The 27,933-nt window shown below is 32.8% G+C and overlaps 1 protein-coding gene and 2 long non-coding RNA genes across 4 annotated transcripts; 2 read left to right on the forward strand and 1 right to left on the reverse strand.

The window, feature by feature from the left end:
- Positions 1–1,400: 1,400 nt before the first annotated feature.
- Positions 1,401–4,637, forward strand: LOC148933706 (uncharacterized). The gene is made up of 2 exons (XR_016134355.1): positions 1,401–1,483; positions 1,561–4,637. It is a non-coding gene; the product is annotated as an uncharacterized LOC148933706 (long non-coding RNA).
- A 12,239-nt stretch (positions 4,638–16,876) lies between these two features.
- On the forward strand, positions 16,877–18,220 carry LOC125200263 (uncharacterized). 2 transcript variants are annotated; one of them, XR_016136188.1, is made up of 3 exons: positions 16,877–16,992; positions 17,138–17,234; positions 17,874–18,220. It is a non-coding gene; the product is annotated as an uncharacterized LOC125200263 (long non-coding RNA). The 2 variants fall into 2 exon arrangements; XR_007172706.2 differs by having other exon boundaries at positions 17,881–18,220.
- Positions 18,221–22,822: 4,602 nt separating this feature from the next.
- LOC125223634 (late embryogenesis abundant protein D-34-like) lies at positions 22,823–23,901 on the reverse strand. Its single transcript, XM_089062409.1, has 2 exons — positions 23,567–23,901; positions 22,823–22,995 (listed from the first exon to the last, which is right to left on the reverse strand). Exons 1-2 carry the CDS (start codon positions 23,873–23,875, stop codon positions 22,966–22,968), a joined length of 339 nt encoding a protein of 112 aa, XP_088918535.1. The 5' UTR covers positions 23,876–23,901; the 3' UTR covers positions 22,823–22,965.
- Positions 23,902–27,933: the final 4,032 nt, after the last annotated feature.

Below are 27,933 nucleotides of genomic sequence, written 5' to 3' on the forward strand. Positions count from 1 at the left end.
CTTATCAAAAGTTTTTATGCATAATTCTAACATAAATAATGATAAATTTGCTCTTTAAACAAAAATTGAACCAAAAAAGATTTAGTTAATGATTCCATAATTAGGAATCTAACTATTTTAATCAAGTCCATAAATGGTGAATAGATTAGGCTCAAAATTAAACATGAAGTCAAGTTGAATCTAATATATTTATTTAAAGAAAATACTTACTGAATGGTTCTGAAATGGTTCTGAAAACGATATTAACATATATACGCAATTTTTTGTGAAATGGTTCTGAAAACGATAATATATTTACTAAGACTCATTTTTTCTTGTTACTGATAAGGCGCAATTGACAAATAAATGTATATTATAAATTTGTAATTTAAATATTAAATTAATATACCTTGGTACTCATTTTACATTAAAATAATTGGTCTAAGCTTTAATGCGTTGAGTTAAAATTTGAGTAACAAAATCTATAACCCTATCAATAAATGTAACCACTCTATTATCTATTCTAGACGGATGAAAGTTTATCGATAGGTCCATGAGGTTTTATGGTTTCAACTTTCAAGTACAATGGTAAAAGAGAAATAGCAATAATACATTTGGATGCTAATTTTAAAAGAAAATAAGCTTTTAGGCACGACCGCACGAGTGAAATTTAGTAATTCACAATTGATTTTCCACTGTCAAAACACCACACTCACACCAAATTTCACACACCTATCACTAATTCTCCACAAATTGAAGTGTTTTGACCGATTAATTTGAGCAATTTAGGAGGATTTTCGACCTAGCCAAATTCAAGAGGTGGAAATTGTTTTGTGTGAAATTTAAGCTTCAAAGGTGCCAATACCTAAAATGACTTTTCACAAATGAAACACGTGACGGTAATTGATTGTCACCAATGTTTTGAAAGAGGTGACAATTACCTAATTACCTTCGTCGCTGCCTAACATGTTTTGAAAGAGCGAGAATTACCTGATTATTTCCGTCGCTGCCTAACATGTTTTGAAAGCATGTGATTGCAATCACGGGTGAAGAGTGACAATTACCTAATTACATCCGTCGTTGCCTAACATGTTTTGAAAGCATGTGATTGTTGAAGAGGTGAAAAGTGACAATTACCTAATTACCTCCGTCGCTACCTAACATGTTTTGAAAGCATGTGATTGCAACCACAGGTGAAGAGTGACAATTACCCAATTACCTCCGTCGCTGCCTAACATGTTTTGAAAGCATGTGATTGTTGAAGAGGTGAAGAGTGACAATTACCTAATTACCTCCATCGCTACCTAACATGTTTTGAAAGAGGGACAATTACCTAATTACCTATGTGATAAGTGATTGCTTTCTCTTCTTTCTGTAACTCTATAAAAAGGGTGGTGCCTTCAACGGTTGGAATCAGGCGACCACCTCACTCACTAAAACGACAACGACAATGAGCTCCGCCCCCGCTCTGCCTCTCATCATCTTCTTGCTCCTCGCATGCAATGTAATCTCTCTTATATTTATCCTTTTCTCCACTGGTTCAACCATTTTATCACACAATGTATTCTTATGCTGTGACAGGTAGCAGCCGCCAGAGAAAACCCATTTACGCCAAGTATTCATCCGTGTTCGAATTTGGGTTCGGGTTCGGGCGTAATTGAGTTTTCTCCGGCGGCAGCTACCTCTCCCTCAACCCCAAACCGACCCACAAATTCATCATCGGAGCCTTCGCCGACCTCCTCGTTGCCCTCATCGCCGGTAAGTCTCGCCGGAATATTCCATTTGCCACCGGAAAACGCAATATTTCACCGATTTTATGATCAATTCTCTAAAAAAAAATTTTGCCATATTAATTTATGATTAGTTATTTAAATGGACAAAATCCCACATTAATTTCATACTATTATTTTAAATGGAGGCTTCGAAATACTGACTTATTTGTTCCATGAGATTTCTCAATCAAACATAAAATTTTGGTATTATTTTATTTTTTTATTATTGAAAAAATATTATTGGGGATGATAGTTTTGGGCTTTGTACTACTCAATTCAATTTTATTATAGTAATGTCTAAGAGAAATTCAGGAATTTGGTTTTAACATCAGTTTATGATTTTTACTACCAATTTTTAGGTTCGCCAACAATAATATATTTCGTTTAAATTCGGGATTTTGGTAATGATTGATCTAAAATAGAACTGTTCAAAATCTAATAGGGATATGACGAAAATTAAAATAGTTAAAAAGGTAAAGTCCGTTTGTTATTTAAAAATTATGATTGATTGTCTAACGTTTTATCATTTGCGCATTAATTTAGGGTGATTTTATTCATACCCTTTATCATACTTATTATAGCACTTCATCTAAGGATTAATAAGAAATTAATGTAAATTTGCTAATTAACACTATAATCCATAGCCCTTAAATTACACGTGACTATTTACATCAAATTAATCTCTAGCTATTGAGAAATAGTAACACATGCACAATCGTCATCATGAATTAAAATTTCAACTTCCACGTCACCACCTATTTCATCAAAAATTAATTCCGTGAAAAATTGCGAATTTTAATAAAATTGCGATTAAATCTGTACTATTTAAATGTTATGGTGTTATGGAATTGATAAAAATGAACCAAAGTATGACTTAAATAGCCGATAATTTATCCAAGAAAATAATCGCTTCAAATTGGGGCTATGGACTATAGTTAATTAATAAATTCGTTATTTTGTTTTTCCTATAGATAGGCTATAGTATATATAATAGGGAATATGACACGATTCATGATTCACCCATTAATTTGTTAGTTATCAATTTGTATGTTGAACGATAAGTCGATAATCTCGATCGAAAACGAACACTTTGCTATGAGAATTCAATCAAGGAAGATGCAGAATCGATTTACTCTAAACACACGAAATTTTATTACTCAAAACTCTCCGAAAAACAATGCAAAGACTCCACCTATTTATAGGTGTAAAAGTGACGAAACAATCTAATCCTAATCCTAAAAGATATTGAAAAATAATGAAACTAACTAAATCTTAACCAACTAGACGCCCTAATCCAGCTATAATCCCTAAGGGATTTAGCTTTCACAAAAGATAAATAGGAATCTAAACTTAAAAGAAATAAAAACAAATCAAAGCAACTCTATCTTCAAGCCTTCATCTCAATCTCGGATTCTCTCTCTTCACCTTTGTTTCACGCGACCCCAGCCCAGGTGTACGCTTGTTGGAGGCCCATGCTTGGCCCCATAAGCCTTCGTTGCATAACCGAGCCCATACGAAGCATTTGGGCTGTCAAAACCAAACTGTCCTCCATGTGTTCGATGAAATGCCTGAAAATTGTTTTGCAGATTTTCAGCCATCTTCTTCCTCTTTTCTCGATCCTTTGGGCTTTGATTCGTCCTCGAGCGAGCACAATACATTCTAAAACACCCTACTCGACACTTTCCTCTATTGTTCGCATGTTCTCGTTGACGCGTACTCGAGATCACATCAAATTCTCTTAGCTGCACGATTCTATTTATGTTTGACACCGACACGTAATATTAACTTAAACTCGATGAGACACAACAAATACACGATAAAGATACAAAAATAACTCGTACATATTGCTAGTAAATATGACTTAGTGGCGTGGTGCTGGTGGAACTGTTAAGGCAAGGAACGCAGATAATATGACACGGTGGCAAGGTGTTGGTGGCCTTGGCCGCCAAGGTACGGAATCAAGGCATTTGCACGGAAATGAGAAAATAAAAACGTAACCCTAACTCTAATAAATTAATAAAATAAATATAATTATTATATTTATTCTATTTTTAATTATTAGCGGGTTTGCTATACTCAATTCAAGTGAAATTATTATGTGCTTGTCATGTAAACCTAATAAGATCACTAACACTATCCTAGAAGGATACAAATATATTAAAATTTTATACTACTAATCTATTAATTTTGTGCGTTTTCATGTTTTCATGTTGTATTTTGGGTGTATTCATGTTGTATTTTGGGATAATACGGTCGAAAATTGTCAATTATTTCCCATTGCAAATATTGATTTTTAATCTTCATTGTTACGTACATGATGCGACTTTCTAAATAATTCAAGCTACCAAAATCCCAAGTTTGATTCATTATTTTATACTATAAATTATTTTTTATTATCAAATACTCCATTTGTTCCATTGGAAATGAAACGTTTTTCTTTTTAGTTTGCCTCATTAAAAATGAAACGTTTCCTAAAATGAAACATCTCTACCTCTACATTTTCATCTCTCTTACTTTAGTCTCTTTTCATTAACTCACAAAACAACACTACATAAAAACCTGTGTCGATTCCCAAATGTTGCATATTTAATGGGACGGAGGGAGTATTATTCTATATGTGCTGGATTTTAATTTATTGTCGTCTTAGTTCGTTAATCTTACGATTGCCATATTCGTTAGTATTAGGTTAATAATGGTGAAAGCTTTCAAATCCCCCTCGTTTGCCCTCGTTTGCCTATATATATGATCACTAGAAGAAAATAACATGAATCAGCCTTATGATTGTTGTATTCGTTATTAGCTTTATAAAATATATTAATGGCAAAATCTTCTCAGTACTTATTTGTTTATATATAAGCTTGAATCACTAGTAGTTGATTTAGTAAAGTTTTTGTTGTAATTTTCTTACAATTTTAATTAAAAATTTCAAATCCATAAGATAACTCGTAAAATTGTACTCCATTCGTCCCATAATAAATGACACACTTGGAAAATGACACGAAATTTTAGGAGATATTGTTTGTGTGTTGAGCGAAGAGAGAAAAATAATATATTTATACTAATGTGAGAGAGATTTTTTTCAAAAAAAGAAATGTAACATCTTTTATGGAATAAATTAAAAAGGAACTTTTATAGAATAAATTAAAAAAGAAAGTGTGACATCTATTATGGGACTTATAGGACGAAAAAGAAAAACAAATAGTAATTCAAATTCACATCGGGATTGCCTAAAATTTGACTACAACGCCCAATTATTAAACATACTATTTGAGATCAATATTTCAATTTAAAATTACACACAATCCCAAAGAAAAATGAATCCCAAAATATTTAATTAAAAAAAGAAATTCAGATACTCCCTCCGTCCCAATAAATATGCAACATTTGATTTCCGGCACAAGATTTTATGCAATAGTGTTTTGTGAGTTAATAAAGAGAGAATAAAGTAAGAGAGAAGAAAAAGTAGAGAGAGTGTTGTTTCCATTTTAGGAAACGTTTCATTTTTATTGGGACAACCTAAAAAGGAAAACGTTTCATTTCTAATGGGACAGAGGGAGTAGAAATCAAGTGGGGCCCAATCTTGCTGGCATTTCATTTTCTCTGTATTTATTTCTAGGCTCTAGCTACCAAAGGAAGCATCACTGAATCGGTTCTCGCATCCAACATTGTATATCTTGCTAGTAGGCAGACCTATCAAAAAAAAAAAAAAAAAACAAATTAAGTGAAAAATCATGGCATATTAAAACGCCAAAAAAACTTAAAAATAAAAATCATATGTAAATTTATTTTTCCTGTATGTATATATTTGTTACATAAGGTAAGCTAGAGAGATTAATTAAATGGTAATGAAGAAAAAGTGGCCACATATCCTTTTAATGAATACAAAAGCTTGTGTGCTCATCTTTACAAGTACAAAGGCCAAAAATCTATCATATTTTACTTGTTCAATCAAGTTACAATGTTTATAACTCTTTCATTAAAAAAAACTTTAATATGATTGATAACACCACCAATATATATAGAGCCAAGATATTTAAAGACCGTAGCATTTCTACATTTTTTGAAAAGGCGCATTAATGATTTTTCATATATTGGTGAGGCGAATCCTAAGTTATGTATCATTGTTAATCGTAACATTTTTTAGCGTCTGCATTAGTTCATCAGTGGCAAGCCTTATACATAACTTTGGGATAAGAGGATCCATTCGATAAAAATGGTTTGTTGTCTGAAGTGAACGGACGAATAAAAGAGAAATGTTTAATAGGTAATTTGGTAAATTCTACAAAATGAAAGTTTTTTTTAAATCTAAAAGAACATCATTTCACGTCTTCTTCTTAAAAAAATTTGCAGATCAAAGGGAGTGGAGCATGATGTTTATAGCGACTAGAAGGAAAAATTAGGTCTCCAAGTCGGGGGGGGTTTATCACATAATTAATCAGGGAATCTTCAATTTCTTACCCCCACAACCCCACTTCTCTTGCTTTCCTGCTTTCTGAAATTATTAAGAATCAATTGTATTTTTTTTCTTGGATAAAGTATCATGTGACTTGGGATATAAGTCGTTGTAAGAATTGAAGATTTTGTGTTTTCATGTTTGTGAAGAGCATGTGATTTTTAATAAATTGCAATTGTGTTGTTATCTACTTACAAGTTGCACCGCAATTATAGTTCAATATGAATAATTTGTTTTCTACATAGTTCATGCATGTGGTCTTCTTATTCGTTGGATATTCGATAAAGTATAACAATTTCTCAATTATATCATGGCAAATGTGATGCCAAGTTGGCGTGCGAAATTTTTATGATTTAGATTAATTATGAGAAATGTGTTTTAATGAGATGACATGGACGACTTACACAATGCCTTTAATCTAAAACACCATAAAAAAACAAATTATTGTCAAAGCTGCGGACGAGCCAACAGAGAACTAGCAAGAAAGAGTCGATTGGACGTCGGTGTGAGTGCTGATGAGGAGATGGCAGCGAGACCTAGATGTGGAGAAATCAGTATTCAAGGAACATCGGGCCGAGGGGGAGATGGCAACAATCACTGGCAGAACCAGCTCAGGCATGGACACCCTCTCAAGTATTGTGAGTTTGTCGACGGAAATATAAAGATGAAGAAGAAGGGGGCCTGAGATTTTGGGGAAGTGTGAAGAAAGTCTATTACAGAGGCTATATTGAGGCTACTGGATCTATTTGACCAATTCGTTTATAATAAGTTCATATAGTATCATATTACAAACTCAAATTTTATTAAAATAAACTTACACATTTGCTTATTTTTTAATTAACTTTATGATCAATTATTTAAGGGGGCTTTATTTATTCAATCTAAAATTATTTATTAGAGGGGTTTTATTTATTCGATCTAAAATTATTTATTAATTATACTGGTGATTTGTTTATTTATTTATTCAATCTAAAATAATATTGGAGTACTTATTCATTATGATGGTGATATGTGAATTATAATTTAATTTATTATTTTAGAATTGAATAGTTAGGAACTTAGTTTTTAATTTATGATTTATGAACTTGAGAATGAAGAATTATTGAATTTTTGTTTATTGGAGTATAGTATAGTTGTTATCCGGTTTTCTCATTAATATTATTCCATCCGTCCCCTAAAAATAATATCTTTTGAAACGGACAAGTTTTAATGTTAAATTGATAAAATACGTGAGAGATAGAAAGAAAAATGTGTTGGTGGAAAATGAGTCTCATCTCTATAGAGAGAGAAATTTCCTAAAGTTAAGGGTTTCTACTTTTTGGGAACGAACCAAAAATGAACGAATTTCTATTTTTAGGGACAAATGGAGTATAAACATATTCTACGGAGTATATAAAAATAAATATTTTATTAAATAATACTAGTACTATTATTTAAAATAAATTAGCCCGGCTCATTTCAATTTCTGGTTCCGCCACTGGCAATAATGATTAGGGAATCACTAACTTCATGATTTATAATTCAGTTTTTGAAAAATACTATGATAAGCCAACAATTTTTTGTAAATTATTTTTAAAAAAAGTTATTAAAAACATGCCTAAAATGAAAATAACTCCATCCTTGAATTAATATAGACACTAGTATACATTCACCTTGTCTTTTTTTTATTTAATTTTGGTGGCCCATAAAAAAAGCAAACAAACTTTATTTTCTTGTTTGGAAATTTTGATTTGTCACATTATAATTACTCTGAAGACTATAAATATTATTCTGAAATGTGTCTATTTTACTAACAACACCTTTCATGAATTAATCCATATCTACTTAGTATTCTCTAAGTTATTAAATCACTATAACTATGCAATTTTCGTATTGCAAGAAATAAAATATAATTAGAAATTTACTATTTTTTTAAATTGGAATTGTAATTAATCTACCAACATCTGCATCTTGAAAATCATGTTACTGGTCCCCTATTATCAATGTTTTAAAAACCGGATCAGCAAGCGAACCCGCGTCATTACTGGTTCACTGATTCAACCGGTTCATTGGTCGAACCATTGGTTGGACCGAAATATTGTTTATATATATAGATATATAGGGGTGCGTTAAAATGACAACACTTCTTAAAACAACACAATACCATCATTCTTAGCCAATCATTTGTACACGTGGACGAATAATAAGCTGTCATGTAGCAATAAAAAAAATGCTCAAGTATAAAAATCTCGGTCAGCAATATACAACTTTTTATACAACAATTTTTTCTCGGCCAACAATATCCAACACGCTATACAACAATCTATAGATTGTTGTGTAGCGTTTATAATATTGCTGAATATGTGGTGTCACGATGTCACTTTAAGAGGTGTTGTCCTTTTAACACAAACCTAGATATATATATATATATATATATATATATATATATATATATATATATATAGGGGAGCACTAGGGCGCATCCTTAATTAGAGTGCTAACGTACATCCAACCACGTGCTGCCATGTGGCACGAAAAATGCAATATTGTATATATAAAAATGCAATACACATTTGTGAAGTTGTTCATGCATTTTCGCAGATTGCATTTTAGTTATAGGAAAATTGCATTTTTTATTGTTAAGTTTTGCATTTCACATAAATTGCATTTTTTATTGTTAAGTTTTGCATTTTCACATATATAAATGCAATCCGTATAGATATAAAATGCAAATTAAACAGTCAATATCAAAAATGCAAAACTCAACAATAAAAAATGCAATCTTCATATAACAAAAATGCAATCTGTCGAAATTCATATTGCATTTTTCTATATATAATATTACATTTTTCGTGCCACGTGGCAGCACGTGATTGGATGTACGTTAGCACTTTAAAATTAGTTAGCATATTAGTACATCCCTATATATATATATATATATAGGATCATGATCAATTGAGATTATTTAGGCTAATTGAGAAATGAGATGCAATATCAGCCACTCATTTTTATTAAATGAGTGGTCCAGATTTTGCCACACAATAAATATTATTAGATTAATTTAATATGAAAGGGTAAAACTGTCTTTTCGCGTTATAATTTAGGGTTCTTCTTCATCTTTCATCTTTGATCGGCAATTCTGCTGAGATTTCAACGATTGAATCATATCTCTCATTAAATCTATTTTAACGATTTATGATTCAATTGATTTGCAAAATTAGACCCAGACGGTTTCAACGATTTCAACGATGCCTGATTTCCGATTCAATTTTCGAAAAACAGACGACCTGTTCGACGGATTTCTTTGTTGATTTTGACATTTTTCGTCGATTTTACCGACTTTGATTCTGTTTTTATCCTTTATTTGTTGATGCCCAGTCGAATTTGTTCCTAATTAGTTTTTTTTTCTCATCTTTAGGTTCGATTTCAGTTCGTAATCAGCAGCTAAGTGTTATTTGATGGATTCTTCATCTTATTCCGAGTCTACGTCGACGAATGGTGGAGGTAGTTTGGTTTGATTTTCATTAACATGATTTTTTTGTGTTTTGTTGGTGATTTATTCTCTGTTGACATGACTTATGTTGCTTGATAAATATTATGTGTTGTTGCTATGCTCTTTGTTGATTTTCTGTTTTATTAACATTATTTTGTTGTGTTATGTTGTTGATTTATGCTCTGTTGACATGATTTATGTTAAATATTCATTATGTGTTTGAATTGGTGTATTCTAATTAAACTGGACATTTTGATCCTGGTAATTTGAAGCATGTTCTGATATTTTGGCTTACATAACTTATAACAATTGTGTAAGAATTTTACAAGAGTGCAACCATCTCTTTAGAGATAACTATAGGGGTAATTTTCTGCTTTAATTGAAGCTACTTGAGAAATCAGCTCATTAATTTTTTACCGAGGAAATAAACGTTAGTCTAAGTAGATCAATCTTTGGTTGGATTTTCTTGAATGTAAAAGTCCATATGATATAACCATGATGAGAGTCCTTAACTTGACATAAAAAAATTGGTTAGTTATTGGCTAAGCAAAAGACCATAAAGCCTGAGAAGGTTGAGAAACATGGTTGAGTTTGGAATGTATGGATATTTTAGGTGCACACTGTTAAACCCTTTTTCTTAATCAGTTATGAGCATTCAAGGGAGATGTATGGGTTATGAGCTCTTTGTTGGCATTCTATTTCATTAACTTTATTTTGTTGTGTTATATTGTTGATTTATGCTTTGTTGACATGACTTGAAAATCTGTTGACATGATTTATGTTACTTGGTAAATATTCTGTGTTGTTGTTATGCTCTTTGTGGACATTCTGTTTCATTAACATTATTTTGTTGTGTTATGTTTGTGATTTATGCTCTGTTGACATGATTTGAAAATCTGTTGACATGATTTATGTTACTTGGTAAATATTCTATGTTGTTGTTATGCTCTTTGTGGACATTCTGTTTCATTAACATTATTTTGTTGTGTTATGTTTGTGATTTATGCTCTGTTGACATGATTTATGTGTACTTGTTAATTATTCTGTTGACATCGTCTGTTTGAATTGGTGTATTCTAATTAAACTGGAAATTTTGATCTTGGTAATTTGAAGCATGTTCTGATATATTGGCTTACATAACTTATAACAATTGTCTAAGAATTTTACAAGAGTGCAGCCACCTATTTAGAGATAACTATAGGGGTAATTTACGTAAGTCTCTTGATTTGCGTTGACGTGACTTGAAAATCTGATGACATGATTTACGAATGGTGGAGGTAGTTTGGTTTGATTTTCATTAACATGATTTTTTGTGTTATGTTGGTGATTTATGCTTTGTTGACATGACTTGAAAATCTGTTGACATGATTTATGTTACTTGGTAAATGTTCTGTGTTGTTGTTATGCTCTTTATGGACATTCTGTTTTTTAACATTATTTTGTTGTGTTATGTTGGTGATTTATGCTCTGTTGACATGATTTATGTTACTTGTTAAATATTCTGTTGACATCGTGTGTTTGAATTGATGTATTCTAATTAAACTGGACATTCTGATCCTGGTAATTTGAAGCATGTTCAGATATTTTGGCTTACATATCTTATAACAATTGTCTAAGAATTTTACAAGAGTTCAGCCACCTCTTCAGAGATAACTAAAGGTGTTATGTTGTTGATTTATGCTCTGTTGACATGACTTGAAAATCTGTTGACATGATTTATGTTCCTTGGTAAATATTCTATGTTGTAGGGTCTGTTATTCCAATTTGCAAGCCTGAGTTGAGGCCTTATGAAGGTAAAAAAATTTCTTCCCTTGAGGAAGGAATTTCCTTTTATGAAAAGTATGCTCAGGAGTGTTGTTTTGATTGTCGAAGATTTGAAAATAGGTCTAGTGGTGGTGTTATTATTTTTCAGTATGTTGTTTGCAATAGACAAGGATTTCATACAGTATGATATATTATGGACTAGTATTGTTGAAAAATATGGTGTAGAAGATCATAAATGGTTTAAGGATAGGTTTGCTATTAAACATATGTGGATCCCAGCCTTCTTTAGAGATGTTCCTATGGGTTCTTTAATGAGAACAACATCTTTTTTAGAATCTGAAAACAGGATGTTTAGAGTGATACAAGAATTTATTGCTGAGGCTGATAAGAGTTGTCGGATGATTAGCATGTCCACATTGGAGAATATCGAGGTCTTCAAAGTTTCTGATGCTAGAAAGAATACCTTTACAGTTACACATGAGATAGAGACTGAGTCATATGAATGTGAGTGTAAACTATTTTTAAGGTGTGGTTATCTATGCAGCCACCTTTTCTTCATCCTCAGAAACAAAGATGTCAACAATATTCCAGAGAAATATGTTGGTAACCGTTGGCTTAAAAGTGAATTACTAAAGGCAGTTCATGGTCTCACGAGTGATGATAGTGCGTCTGACAGAGGTATTCAAACTATTTTCTATAGATATTTCAGTTTAAGTTTTAGCATGTGTTATTTAAGCTGTTGACATATCTTATATAGGTTGTTGACATCTTATATAGGCTGTTGACATTTTATATGTGTGCAGGTTCTAACAAAGATGACAAACTACAGATTGCTAACAGGTGTCATGGTCGTTACTTTGGTCTATATCAGCGTGCTTTTAGGAATAAAGATCATTTGATTGCTTTGGATAATTTGCTTGCGGGTATTGGTCCTCAAATCTTTAAAGATGACTGTGCTAGATCGTCGTCTATTGATAAAAATGATTCAATCATGAACATATATGGTATTGCTGTACCTGAAGAAATAACTGCACATGCTCCAGATGTGGTTAGTACAAAAGGTGGTGCAAGTGACAAGGAAAGCAGGATTAAGTCAAGCATAGAGAAAGCAATTGAAAAAGCAAATAAACCTCATAGGCGTTGTGGAAAGTGTCATAAAAGTACTGATCATAATGCTAGAAGCTGTGGCAGAAAGGAGATATGATTGTTTTTTAGTTGTTGACATAGACTACAAATTATTGACATTTTCTTGTTAGTTGTTGATATCTGATTTTACTCTCTGTTGACAGCTATTTTATGATTCTGTTTTTTTAATTTTAAGTTTTGTTTTCTGAGTTGTACACCTTTATACAAGGTGTTGACATTTGGTTATAAGTAGTTGACTTTTTAGTACAACTTGGACTCTGCCTTTGCTTTCGTGCTCCATCATGTTTTTAAGGTGCACATGTCAACAATTAAAAATCATGTCAACTAGGCCATGTCAACAACTAATATAATTATGTCAATTATGGTGCACATCGTGTCAACGGCACATACCAGTCATGTCAACTACGGTATATATCGTGTCAACTATATATACTGGCCATGTCAACAACTAATATAATTATGTCAACTATGGTGCGCATCGTGTCAACGGCACATACCAGTCATGTCAACTACGGTACATATCGTGTCAACTATATATACTGGCCATGTCAACAACTAATATAATTATGTCAACTATGGTGCACATCGTGTCAACCGCACATACCAGTCATGTCAACTACGGTACATATTGTGTCAACTATATATACTGGCCATCTCAACAACTAATATAATTATGTCAACTATGGTGCACATTGTGTCAACCGCACATACCAGTCATGTCAACTATATTTCAAGCCATGTCACCTACACGTACAAACCATGTGAACAATACATAGAAAACATGTTGACAACAATTGTAAGTCATGTCAACTACATGTACTAGTCATGTCAACAACTAATATAATTATGTCAATTTTAAGTTGTTGACATAATATTTGTTTTCCAAGTTGTTGACACTTTACACAAGCTGTTGACATTTTGTTATAGGTTGCTGATATTTCAATCAAGTTGTTTACATTTCAATACAATTTGTTGAACTTATTAACATTTGTTATAACTGCAAATTTCAAAAGTCAGAATGCATAATAATCATTTTAAAACCAATCCAAAAGATGAGTTAACATCAAACATTAAAATCTGTTTTTGTTCACTTCCTCTTTCTACAACTAAACAACTTCTTGTATTTGTTGTTTAGCTTATACAATTTGTCCATGTTTGCTTCCATCCAATCATGAGCTAGTTGTAACATTGGCGATCTCTGGTTATTGTAAATTGATGCAATCATCGTGCAGAAATATCTTCCCCTGAGTATTTGGATAATCTTCAGACTACGCGCAAAGAAACCGATATCCCAATCACTGCCCTTTTTTCCCAACATAGGTCTCCATGTGCCTCATCAAATAGACACCGCAGTCCTTTATGTTTGTGGTTGTTGCCCATTCTAAATTCAGAAAATTGAATGAAGACTTGTTTATATTTTCTGAAAGATCTAGCAATTTCTTCTCTATGAAGTATGCTTTGAACATATCTTTCTGCAAAATATATAAATAACTAAATTAAACTACACGTACAAAGCATTTCAACACAATGTAGAGAATATGTCTATAATATAGATAAAAGCATACCAGTAAGCCAATATCAATGTCATAATTTTTCAACGGATCTGTATCTTTAAGTGGCTTTATATTATCTATGATGTCAATGATGTTTTTCTTCATCCAATATACTACAAGGTAGTAATGGTTATCTGCACAAACTGGGAAGAAGATCTATATGACATGAAATATACAATTATATCCATAGAATACTTGTTCATATTCTAACATAGATATCATTTTTTGATCTTATTACCAAATCAATTTTTCTCTAGTTGAAATCTGGTCTTCTTTCAACCTCATTATCTATCTGAGAAATAAAATTTCTCTTTGCTGTCGAAGCATCCCAATTTTCCTGCCGATTTGTTACATTGAAGTTCTTCAATCCCTTGCTGCTGCTCCTCATTACGAATATATCTTTTCTTTATATTTCCTAAACCAAAAACTCCTGCACTGATTTCTCTATCTTCTTTAGCCTAGCCTGAAGATGGTCACTTTTCCATCCTTTCATTAATGGAAATGTCCGAGGAACAGGACGCTTGTCTTGTGTAACTCTGTCTAAGTAGCAGAGCTACAGAAGATGGTCACTTTTCCATCCCAATTTTGTTTTGCAAATTTGAGCACTGATATTATATATGAACACCAATTGACATTCCTCACGTTATCCAGATCATCAATTATCTCCCCAATCTTAGATTTTACCATTCCACATGTTGATTGCTCAATCAATGTTGATTCTAGTAAGACCAAGAACATCCTCTTGAACTGTCTTCCTCCTTGAAGATCTTCTAACATAACATCTTCAACATCCTTATGATTCACGCATCTGTTACTCATTCAGTCTGCTTATTGCATTAACAAAATACATCGGCTTCCTTTTCACTAGAAGCCTTTGAGATAGATTCTCGGCAATAACAATCTGTTTTCCATCCTTTACACTTTTCTTTTGATTTTTCTTAATAGTAATTAACTCATCGGCTCATCCTGAGATATTGAGGTACTCCTTTTTCGCTTGTATGTTTTTCTGGTTTCTGGTTTAAAATCAAACATAATAAATCTATATCAATTATACAAAGTATCATGATACTAACAAGTGTACTCTGTTGACATCAAGTGCATGTATATTACTAAAATTATTTCAGTAGATATACCAAGCACAATTAACAGAATTTTAGGCATTAAGTATGCTCTGTCATTAACTGGTATTTCCCATATATAGTAAGAACAATTATCTTATTACTATTATGTCAATAGTTATAGTTTATAATGTTGACATAACCTCTCGATTATCTTATAAAGTTTATGGCAAGCATACTCTGTTTACAAAAATAAGACTATGTCAACAGTATATTATTATAGCTATGTCAATAGATATGGCAAGCACAACTAACAGAAGTTCATTTATGAATTATACTCTGTCAATTAACACGTATATCCTATATATAGCAACCACAATTATCTTATTATTATCATTATTATTATGTCAATAGTTAAAGTTTATAATGTTGACATACCCTGTCGATTATCTTATAAAGTTTATGGCAAGCATACTCTGATTACATAAGTATGACTATGTCAACAACTATTTAAACAAGCTTACAATATGTCAATAGCTATTGACATACTACTACAACTATACATATGTTTTCTACAGCCATCCTAACAGCCATTCAAACAAGCATACACTATGTCAATAGTTGTTGACATACTACTACAACCATAAAATTGTATGTTTTCTACAGTCATCCTAACAGTCATTCAAACAAGCATACATTATGTTAATATAATTATGTCAACGCCTATTCAAACAAGCATACACTACTGTTAACAGTATAATATTATAGCTATGTCAATAGCTAGTATATAAAATGTCAATAATCTTCAAAATTTTAAAAAATCCTTAACTGGAAAGTAATGCTTGATCTCTTCCGTTTTTTCAAGCAGCATTGTTCGTTTCCATCTCTTCCGATTCTACCATCGTTAATCAACAAAAAAATTCAGCAGGAATCGAATTCATAAAAATCGAAATCCAGATGTGTTTTAATACACCAAAATCGAAGTAATATACTTAAAATTTGAATCAATTTCTTAACCTGAAGAAGTCGCTTCAACCGTCGCCGATTTCGAATGCCGATTCTCTTCGACCGCTGCTTCAGCCGATTCAACTTCAATCGATGTTTCAACTGATTCTTTTCGATTTTGCTCTTCTATCGTCATTCTAGAAAACTCTGTATGAATGTTTACGGTTTGAATTGTGAAGATTACCGAGTTTTTGCAGATTTTGAAGGGGTTCGAATTGCATGAAGGTTTGAAGATTTCAGCAGAGTTTTAGAGAGCTTTTTCAAATTGGATTGAAACACGTTTTTATGTTTTCAGATTTTTTATTAATAAAATTACAATTATACCCCCTTGTTGACATAATTTGATATTTGTTGACATTTTCTTAATCTTATGGATTAGTGGCCCATATTGCATCTCATTTCTCAATTTAGCTAAATAATCTCAACCTAACAAGACCCTATATATATATATATATATATATATATATATATATGATTTTGATCAAAACAAGAATCCCATTAAATCAAGAAATACAGGCCGATTTTAGACCATAGGATTAGACATTTTAATCTTGAGATTAGAAGATCTGATGGCTCCTATAATTTCTCAATTAATTTTATATTATTCATTTAAAATCCTGAAAGGTTAATAATGTCAATCATGTTCATCCGTTTGTTGTTGCAATTCCTATAATCATGCACGTTTCTCTTTCTATTAACAAATCATTGCGTGATTTTGTAGTTAACATTCATCATCTTCAACTTTTGTGGTTTTTTCCATCTTCTTCATCCATCGCCGTATCTGTCACCGGTAATTTCTATTTTTAAAATTATCTCATCTCCTAATTAATTTCGTTAGTCGGTTGTAATTTTGAAATCTATAATTCAATTTCTTAATTTTGATGGATTATGTATGACGATTTCATAACTTACAATTGTCGTCTTTTTTTCCGTAGATTTTATGCAGCCTATCTCCATACATGGAAACCGTAATATGCCCTAATTCGTTTGGAGACAATCAACCATCCTTCGATGACGTTGTAGAGAATACAGGTTTTGTTGATAATTTTTTTTTTCTTCAGTCTTCGATCCATCTGATCAGATTGGTTGTGAATTTAGTCACACCAATGTTCTTTGTCATTTGCCATCATGTTTTCATTTCGTTTTATGGAAACTGTATGTTTATAAAATCACAGAATTGGTGGTACTTTTATTAGTTTGGCATGCTACAATTACTCCTTTTGTATGACCCATTTGTATTGTTATTTTTTGGGTTTGTGTCATTTATCTTGTATCACTCATTTTTATCTTTTATATGACGTGTTGTATGATATGCTTCAGTTATGCCTAAGTATGATCTACGTGGTTTGTCAACTGTAGTCATAATTTATAGCATTTGTATAATTCGTTATCAATCATCAATTTTTCAGTATAATGAATTGTTGTTGGAATATTTTGTCTTTCTTCATCGACAGTTTTAGGGATGTTGTAATTATGACTTATTTATGGTGTTATAATGACATGTTTTTGTATGACATATATTTGCATTTAGTATTACCTATTATCATTATCACTTATTTTGTATGAGTTTATTATGTCATCTTTTCTATTATGCTTCGTTGTGCCTTTGTTATGATCTATGATCATACTAAATCCAATAGGTGGAATATTTTGTATTTACTTCATCGTCAGTTTTTAGGAGCGTTGTAATTTAGGAGTGGAGAAGGCTTTGAAGCTTAAGAGCAAGCGTTTGCGTCAATGCAAGAAATGCCAGGAGTGGCGTCACCACGATTCAAGGAATTGCAACAAATTCAAAGAGAAAGAGCAACGACGGTCTAGAAGAAATTCTGAAGTTTGACACTATGTATTCTCTTTTTGAACTAACATCAGTTTAATTTTCATTTTGGACGCCATTTTTCTTGCATTGTGTTTGATATGAACATTTACTTCAATTTGTTTGATACGGACATTTCGATCAGATTTGTATGATGCATTCGGGTACTCCGTAGTATTATATAATGACTCAAAAATTGGATTATTATGACACAAATTACCCATAAGATGAAATGCTATAGTTATTTTGTTGTTATTGTTAAAATGACTCAATGTTCCATTCAGTATGACGTATCTAAAACCTGGATGTATTCCGTTGTACGGAATTCAATTTAAGTCCATATGTAGATAACAATATATTGAAATGACCCAAATATACACTTAGTATGACACAGTGTAAACATTATGTCATGGTTTGGTATATCGACCATACAAATCAAGGGGATTGCAATACCCTTAACGATTTGATTTTTAGTCAAACGATTGATGTACTATTCAATATTTGCACTACACCCAAAACATTGTTTGCGCAATTTCAAAGTAGGATTTGATGTACACAAAATTTGACATTAATACAAAATCATACATAGGGCATGTCTAGGTCATTGTAAGTGTAGTTTTCCGTCATGTTAATATTGGATGATCCAAAATGAAAGAGCTTGTTTAACCTTGTCGACTGTCATGCCCTCTCCCGTTTCATTCGAACTCCTCTCAATTGTTGGATCTGCTATTTTGGAAGGCAAACATCAATAGGAAAGGTGTGTCAAACGAAAATTAGACTATAATCTCGAATAAAATGAACAGATATTTTAAACAAAATACTTTTTTTTATTGTGGTTGGTGCGGTAGCTTCTTCTTCACAACAACCCTTTTATATACTAGTTAACAACATACCAAAACAAGATAAATTTACGTTAGTTTCAATTGCACATTCTGGAAGTCAAACGAATTAGAAACACTAATTAACATTTTCCTTCATACTTCGATGTTCCAGCTAAACGAATGTTCACCATTGTCGGCGAGAGGATTGTTGTTGATTTGAGTAGCGAGGTAGACTAGATAGGATTTTTGGACGCCGATTTGTGTTTTGCTGGAGTGGTGGATTTGGGGAGATTGGATCAAATTCTGCTTGATTTGGGGAATAAATGACTAAAATTTTATTCTCTCTCACTTAATAAATGGCATAGGTAACGAAGTTGTAGAGTATGTAGTTAGTTATCCCATTAAATCCGCCCATATGAAACGGCAATGACGGTTCCACCAATTTGATTTGTCAAAAATACCCTTCACATGACGCAAATTGATCTTACTATGACACAAATTTTACAAGATATAAAACAGATCGTGGTCATTCATTTACAGATCTGACGACCGTTTTTTGGGCTGTATTTTGGTACTTAAGGCTTTCTTTTGATAGATTAAAACCCTATATATATATATATATATATATATATATATATATATTTATTTATTTAGTACTCCCTCCGTCTCACATAATTTTACACAGTTTGACTTGGCACGGGTTTTAAGAAATGTGATAGAAAGTGAGTTGGAAAAGTTGGTTGGATGTGGGTCCTACTTTTAAAGTATTGATTTTATAATAACATGTGAGTAGGAATGAGTTAGTGAAATATGTGGTCCAGTACCAAAAATGGTAAAAGTGAAATGGGTAAAATTATGTGGGACGGACTAAAATGGAAAACTGGGTAAAATTATGTGGGACGGAGGGAATAGTAAATAATAAAATTTAATTAAATGTTTTATCAATATATATTATAGTATGATACATTTAATAGTATTATTATAGAAAACAAAGTATTGTATATTAGAATATTTAATGACATTAATTTTAAATACAATAATAATAAATAAAATCCTACATCTATCTTAAAAAAGAGGATAAAAAATGTTAACAGCAAATACTAAACATGATAAAAAAAAAATTAATGAAATGAAAATTATAAAACAAAGTAACACTGAGCAACTCTCAATAAATAAAACTACTTTTTGGTATATAAACATATGGAAAATAATAAACAAATAGTTTGACACATTATATAGCTCCCCTACCTAACATAAAGCTACACCTAAAGTGTGAAACCCTTTTCTGAAATGACCGAAATTAGTCGAAATGAAATACACCTCCCACTCCTTGCGCATGTTTCAACTAAAGTGACTTCTCAATTCTCAATCACCTCTATATATATCTCATTCTTCTTAAAATTCTTTTACATGTGTGCCAATCTCTCACACGACATCGACGACGCCGCTGATGTTGTTATTATCTTCTTCGCGCGTTGTTTTTTGTTATTGTTATTGCCTTTCCTAAGTTTCTAAAACCGTCCCTCCTTACGCGATCATCCGTGGCGCAGTTTTTGTTATTGGCAGTGCTGCGGTGCGCCAAATCGAGAAAACAGAGGAAGTTGGCCTTTGAGCAGAACTCGGGGAGATGCGACGAAAGCGAGCTCTCATCGGCAAACTTAAAATGTGATCGCATTGTTGTTTTAGTCATATAAAGGAGAGTGAGAATGTTGTTGGTGGCTTGATTCCGGTTGGAGGCAACACCTTTTTATAGAAGAGATGAATATCTCTATAAAAAGGTGTTGCCTCCAACCGGAATCAAGCCACCACCAACATTCTCACTCTCCTTTGTATGACTAAAACAACAATGCGCTCACTTTAGATCACTTTTTAAGGTCGCCGATCAGAGCCCGCTTTCGTTGCATCTCCCCGAGTTCTGCTCAAAGGCCAACCTCCTCTGTTTCCCCGATTCGGCGAACCGCAACACTGCCATAACAAAAACTACACCATGGAGGATCGCGTAAGGAGGGACGGATTTAGTAACTACGGGAGGGGCAATAACAATAACATAAACTACGCCGCAGAGGATCGCGTAAGGAGGGACGCTTCTTGATTTTGGAGTGATTTGTGCAAGAGTTGGAGAAGCTACATTACTAGTTGTTTGGGGAGTTTCATTAGAGAGAATTGAATAATTGAGAAAAGAGAGGTGGTGGACATTATTGGGTGAGGTGAATCATCAGAATAACGAGGCAACAAGAGCACTTTCTGGAAGGGTCTCATTTTCCATGCCTTCATTTGGCCACTAATTGTTAGGCCTAATTTATATTGGCATATATGAATTGCTAATGGTGCTTAGGAAATCATTATTCGTTTATATATTCAATCTTTGCTTTTTCTTATTAATAGTAATACCGATTTTTGTTGAATTTCAATGTCAGAAAACTAGTACTAGTATTTGGTAGTTGCTCATATATTTATAAAGTGATTCGAGTATATTTATTTGTTTAGACTTAAGATGACCACAATCCCAAATAAATGAACTCAATTCTCACCCAAATCAACAATAGATCGAAGAAAAAGAAAATGAAAAGAAGTAATTTGACGTGCCAATTCCTAGTTCTAAATGTTTGGGCTTCGGGTCATTAGGTAGATTTTGTTTGGATTAATCTGTTTGGGTGGTGCTCGAAATTTTCGGGATAGCTCGATCTGACACGAAAATATCCGGGTTCAGGTTTAAGTAGACTGTGTTCGAATTATCAGGTTCAGGCTTGGGTTTTCGTGATCAGGTATCCAAAACTCTCAGATCAAGTACCCGTGAGTAGCCGATTAGAGAGCCCTAAATTCTTGGTTGTTATAGCAAGGGTCATATCTTGATTAAATTTGTGTATGTTTTTTGTTCTTGTGGTTTTTGGAGAATTGGATGTTTGATCTATGTGTTTGTGTTGTTGATTGGAGTGAGAGATTCGATTTTTATTTCACTTCTGTTGTCTTGTCTTGTTTCTTTTAAAAAATTTAGGATCAACCATAATTTATGCCCACAACTTTCAACCCTTTTAGAGAAAACGCACTTAATTTTCATTTTTAGGTTCGTTCAACTCCTGGATTCTACAATATAAATCGACTATTTTAAATGTTTATCAAACTTTTCCGAGGCGGGGATTTTTTTTTTAATTTAATATATAGAATTATTTTATATGCCAATGGTGGATGGTTTTGTAACTTTAGGAAAGTGGACAAAAAAAGCATTCATCCTTTTTCAATTTTAATCGATTAATTGCATTGATTTTAATCTTATCTTTTAGTTTTATCTCTATCCCTTTCTTGTCAAGTGTCGGCCAAATTTGGAAACCACCATTACAAAAAGAGGGGAGTCAGTTTAGGCAAAAAAGAAAACATTGATTAAAATTTATTTTTAAAATTTTGAGTTTGAAATTCAAATAATTAAAATTATTTGAATCGTACCAACTCCTCGAGTTCGGCCAGCCAAACCTATCGGATTCTTTAACCTATCTTCAATTCATCACCTCCACAATTAATTTTAATTATATTATTAATATTAAGATAGTTTATACATGTAATTAATTTTATTTTAATTTAATTAAATTGAGATGGAATTATATATATAAAAAAAGATACATTAACGTATGTGATCCGCAAATTAGTGTATTTGTGCTATTAGTCTATTACTATTATATGCTGGATGTTGAAAAACAGAGTGGTGGTAACGTAAAAATTATTTTTAATATTCTATACTAGATGCCATATTAATTGATACACAATAATGTAATCCATTTTATATTCGATTAAGCACAAGGATTGTTAAAACCTCTACATAGAAGGAATCTGTTCATTTTGATATGTGAGAGTTTCTAACCAGATATTTGGTGTTCCTTTGTGGTTTTGATGTGATAGTTGAATGATTGAATCTCACAATTTGTGGCCAAATCTAGAGAATTTGAGAATTTGGCCTAATCTCACTATCAATTACAAAGATACTCAAACTAATCTCACATTAATATTACCAATTTATTGATCATGTTTCCAAAACAAGATTTACCTTTCCACTAACAATGTAGATTCCAGAAACAAGTTCACACATATCACAAAACTAGAAAATAAAACGATTTTAGAATTTAAGTTACCTTCTCCTCTACTCATCCAAAGCAAATCGCCCCAAAAGCTACACACATTATTTTAGATCATCAAACAAAATTCAAGAACATAAAAAAAAAAAAAAAAAAACAATAATATCTTCGTTCGTTAAAAATAAAAACTTTTGAAACGATATGTATTTCTTTTTTGGTCGGGTTGAGATTCATACTCTCGTCAATCGACCTTACAAACGCGTGGAATACCACTGAGCTATTGTGTGGTGGTGAAACGATATATATTTTAATACACAATTGATAAGTAAGAGAAAACTAAAAGAAAAAATGATCGAAGTATTGTAAGTGAATAATGAGTCTCAGAAAAAAAGTACTCCCTCCGTTCCAAGGAAGATGACCCTTTTCTTGGACGACACGGGATTTTGTGCAACTTTATTTTGTGTGTTAAGTGGAGAGAGTAAAGTAAGAGAGATAGAATAAAGTAGAGATAAAGGGGTTTCCATTTTAAGTAATGAGTCATCTTGATTGGGACAAACCAAAAAGGAAAGTGGGTCATCTTCAATGGGACGGAGGGAGTATTTTAAAACAGAAAATTTAGAATTTACTATGTTTAGAGGAAATAAGAGAATAATGTAAGTTAATTACTTGTCCGCCGATGGATTCGGATATGAGGCGGTGGCCGACGACGGTGGTCTCTGCAATTTCGGTTCCGCTGTCCTTAACGGCGTCGGTGATGTCGTCGTGGCGGACTAGGCCGTGGTGCTCGTTGTGGTCCGCCGCGGATTTCATGACGGCGGCCATCCCGCTCTTGGGGATCCACCCGAGTACGCTCTTCTCCGCCGCCTCCACCGTGGCGGCGTCTTGCGGCGCTATGGGTTTGGCGGCTAGCTCGCCGGAGACGTTGAAAACGTCGCCGTATTTGATGGGCTTCTCCTCCTCTTCCTTCTTATTCATTCTCACTTTATTAATATTGTTTAAATTAAAGGCTTAATTTGGTGGTGTTTTTAAGGGGATTTTGGCGGTGGAGTTATACACTTGTTAGCTTTGTTCGACTTGCATGTGGCATCGTACTAAGGATTTTACAAATTGGCTTGCCAAATTAATTTCTTTTTATTTAATCTGATTTATAATGCATACTTAAATTCATATAAATAGATTGCTTATATGTGATTGGGTGTACTGGTCATTGGGCTATGTGATTGGGTGGGCGGGCCTGTTTAGATTATTATTGGCCTAGCTATTGGGCCTTTATCAATCACAGGCCCGTCCTCTGCTATTCATGTTCAAAAGATAGGAAAATGTCATTTGAAGCAAGTAGTGTAACTAGGGACGTCAATATAGTCCGTAACTCGTGAGCTGGTCCGAATAGCCTGTCAAATTTATAGGGTTAGGGCTGGAAATTTCTAGCTCAACAAAATCAAAAACCGATTAGCCTGCACCCGATTAACCCGCAACCCGTTAGGGCCAGACTCGAAAATCCGATGGATTGGCCCGAAAACTCGATAAAAATTCTATTATTCTATTTCTTGTACTCCTAATTCGATACTTCATTGATTAATTTTAAATATAAAAAATATCTTTCAATTTTATATTAAATATACAAATTATATATTAAATATTTATTAATAATAATAATTGATAAATAAATTAAAAACTTCAAATTCACTAAAAAAATATTTAAATTTCTAAAACATTCATTAAAATTCCATGAAATATCTCAAATATTAGTATTTGATCATGTTTATAATTGAGTTTAAGCATATATCTCAAATATACCATAATTAAAGGTCTTACATTGTAACGCCCCACTTTTTTGAACCCTAATTTTCGAGTCATAAGATTTTTGCATTAAATGTTTTTAATGCTATGAAGTATGTGGATTAATTGATGAGTGAATTAATTGCATGATTTTTTCTTGTGACCTAATTGCGATTTGGAGTTGAGATTGATTTGAATAATCAAATATGTTGAGTATATGACGTGGCTGTTGAATAGTCAAAGATGTGAAATATATTGTGGTGAATTATTTTCCCAAAGGATGAGTGAGACTAAATAGGATTTTCATATATATCCTATACATTTTATTGGAATTTTCGACCCCTATGCTTACATCATGGAGATTTCGAAAATCTCCTATTTATGGGAGAATGAATTATTTTATTATATTATTTGATCCCTTATTTATTCTCTTCCATGAATAAATATAAATATCCTAACAAATCTAACCATATCTAAGGAGATCTTGTCATATCCTATTTAAGTTAGGATTTGAATTTAAATCCTAGGCATAAAATCGCCTACTCCATATTTATTGGGAGGATTTGTTATTTTATTCTGCTCCGTGATATTTTATTCTACTCCGTGAAATATCTAATTAAATCATATGATAATTAAATAGCATAGAATTCGAAAATCCATTTTATTCTCTCCAAATTTCACACCAACTACACTCTCCCATATCTTATTAAATCTTTGATTTATATAATTAAAGATTATATCTTGCACTCTATAAATAAGAGAGAAAATAACCCTAAACCTAAATCCCAAAATCACGCCTCCCTCTCTCAAAACTCACGCCACTTACTCTCTCTCAATTTTTCTTCTATTTTTCCCCAAGAGTTCTTCATCTTTTCAGAAGAATTCAAGTTGAAGCCTCAAAAAATTATTGAAGAATCAAGATTCTACTTTGTTTCTACCGATCGTTTTTATCAAGAAGAGGTATTTTGATTTATCTTTTCTCATCTAATCGATTAATCGGTGTTCTTGAACCCTCATGCATATAGATCAAGTGAAAAGGGGAAACCAATTGATGAATGGGATGCATATGTGTGTGTGTGGATCGTGCGTGAGTGTTGTGTGTGTGCGTGTGATGTGTGTTGTAAAACACTCATGTCATATTTTGATGATAGATCTGGAGTTGTAGTGCGAATAAAAAGTGATATGATAATCATGTCTTAATTTTGAATGGTGATACTAAAATGAATTGATGGGAAAAGGGAAACGTTGGGAACATGCATGATTTTGAATCAATGTTTGAGACTGATTTGTGATACACCTAATTTAAAGGTGATAACTCGCGCTCTCAGCGTGATAGCAAGGGGAAGAGAATACTTGCGATCTAAGCCATCGAGGTGGGCTTTTCTTTTAAAATAAGGACATCGTCCTAAATCTTTATTGATGAGAATGAGATCTGTGTTATCATGCCTTGATTTGTTTTGTCGTGCCTATCCCTTGTGGATATGCCACTATTGATTTAATCGAACTCGGATCCTTGTAGAGCCGCAAACTCTACTTGGGTTAGTGTACACCAATGTTAGACTGTGTGCCAGCGTACGGTTGGCCGGTCTAGTGACCTGGATTGCGGCCGCATTCCTTGTCATGTAGAATGAGGATATGGTAAACGTCGTTGAGAAAAAAGTGGTTGCGCGACCATGATTTTGGATAAAAAGAATATTTTAGAGCCTCGGGCATATTTAAAGATAAAACCCCGTTGGACACTTGAAAATGGCATGATAACTACTACTCCCTCCGTCCCACTTTAAGAGTCCCGGTTGAGTTCGGCACGGGTATTAAGAAATATAAAGGAAAGTTGGTGAAAAAAGATAGTGGAATGTGGGTCCTACCTTTTTATATTAGTTTTATAATAAAATGTGAGTTGAAAAAGGTTAGTGGAATGTGGGGCCTAATACCATTTATGGAATATTCCAACCGGGACTCCTAAAGTGGGACGGAGGGAGTATTATGATAAAACTGTTTTCGGCATAAGTCCATTGAGTATGTTTATAGTACTCAGCCCTGCATGTGTTTTCCCTATATGCAGGTTGAGCGGCGACGAGGGGTTGGCGGTGTTGACCAAGTAAATTGAATAATATGATCGTTTTGAAATTCCGAGTGCAGTTGTGTCTTCATACATAGCTTCACCCTTCTCTTGGTTGCTTCCGCTGAAACATGAAACTTATTATTATTTGGGTTGAGTTGAAGTTATTCCTTTTGGTTTAGAATATTGAGACATGATGCGTTTTGGATTATATTAAACCCTTGCCTTTTGGAGCATAAATTATGATATCTATTCATCATTAGTTTTCTTGATTAAGCCGTTGTTTTGTTGCTTAAATAGTTCATTAAATACTTTGGTCAAACCCATTAAATAAAACTCTAGCCTATGATCTTTGTTGCATTTAAGTCCGTCTAGGTAACGATCGCTGTATTTATTATACCCTAGAAGGGCGGGTCGTTACAGTTGGTATCAGAGCCTCAGTTCTTTCCGCTCTGGACCCAAGAGTCTTATTGAATTAATGTCTAAAAATGTGTAAATTGATTAAGTGATAATCATCGAAGGCTCAACACCACGACTTGTCACACCTCAACCCTTAATGACTTATATACTTGCTATAAATAAATTCAAAATTTAAAATAAACAATCCACATGTCAAGCAAATAAAACACACATTATATAATTTCGAATACCAACATTTATCAAGTACATATTTCAAAACATTCTAAACCATAGTGGGACCCTCTCACCAGTCTATATACTACACATTTATCTACATGCAAAAAAATGATGAGGAGGAGAAGGTTGCCAAAACGCGTTAGCCGCCGAACCTGATAACACGTGCAGTTCCTACGACCCACGTCAACCAAAAACTTCACTGATATCTTATTCCTGAAAAATATTAGTGGTTTATATGAGCCACAACTCAGTGTATATAAATCTTACCTTTAATTCCATATCCCAAAATATCACGCATATTCTTTAACCAATATATATATAGCAATAACCAATTAATAATAAAACAAATTCATATGCATATGTAGATGCCACTTTGTTCAGCTTATTATTCAGTGACAAATCAAGCCTGGTATCTGCCCGGGAATCACATTGTATATGACCCGAAGGTCCCATTGCCTTTGTACATATATATATGACCCGAAGGTCCATTGCCATTGTATAATATGACCCGGAGGTCCCATTGCCATTGTATACATATATATGACCCGAAGGTCCATTG

This window comes from Salvia hispanica, chromosome 1, assembly GCF_029641045.1.
Source record: "Salvia hispanica isolate PSC_SH4W2 chromosome 1, Shi_PSC_v1, whole genome shotgun sequence".
NCBI lineage: Eukaryota > Viridiplantae > Streptophyta > Magnoliopsida > Lamiales > Lamiaceae > Salvia > Salvia hispanica.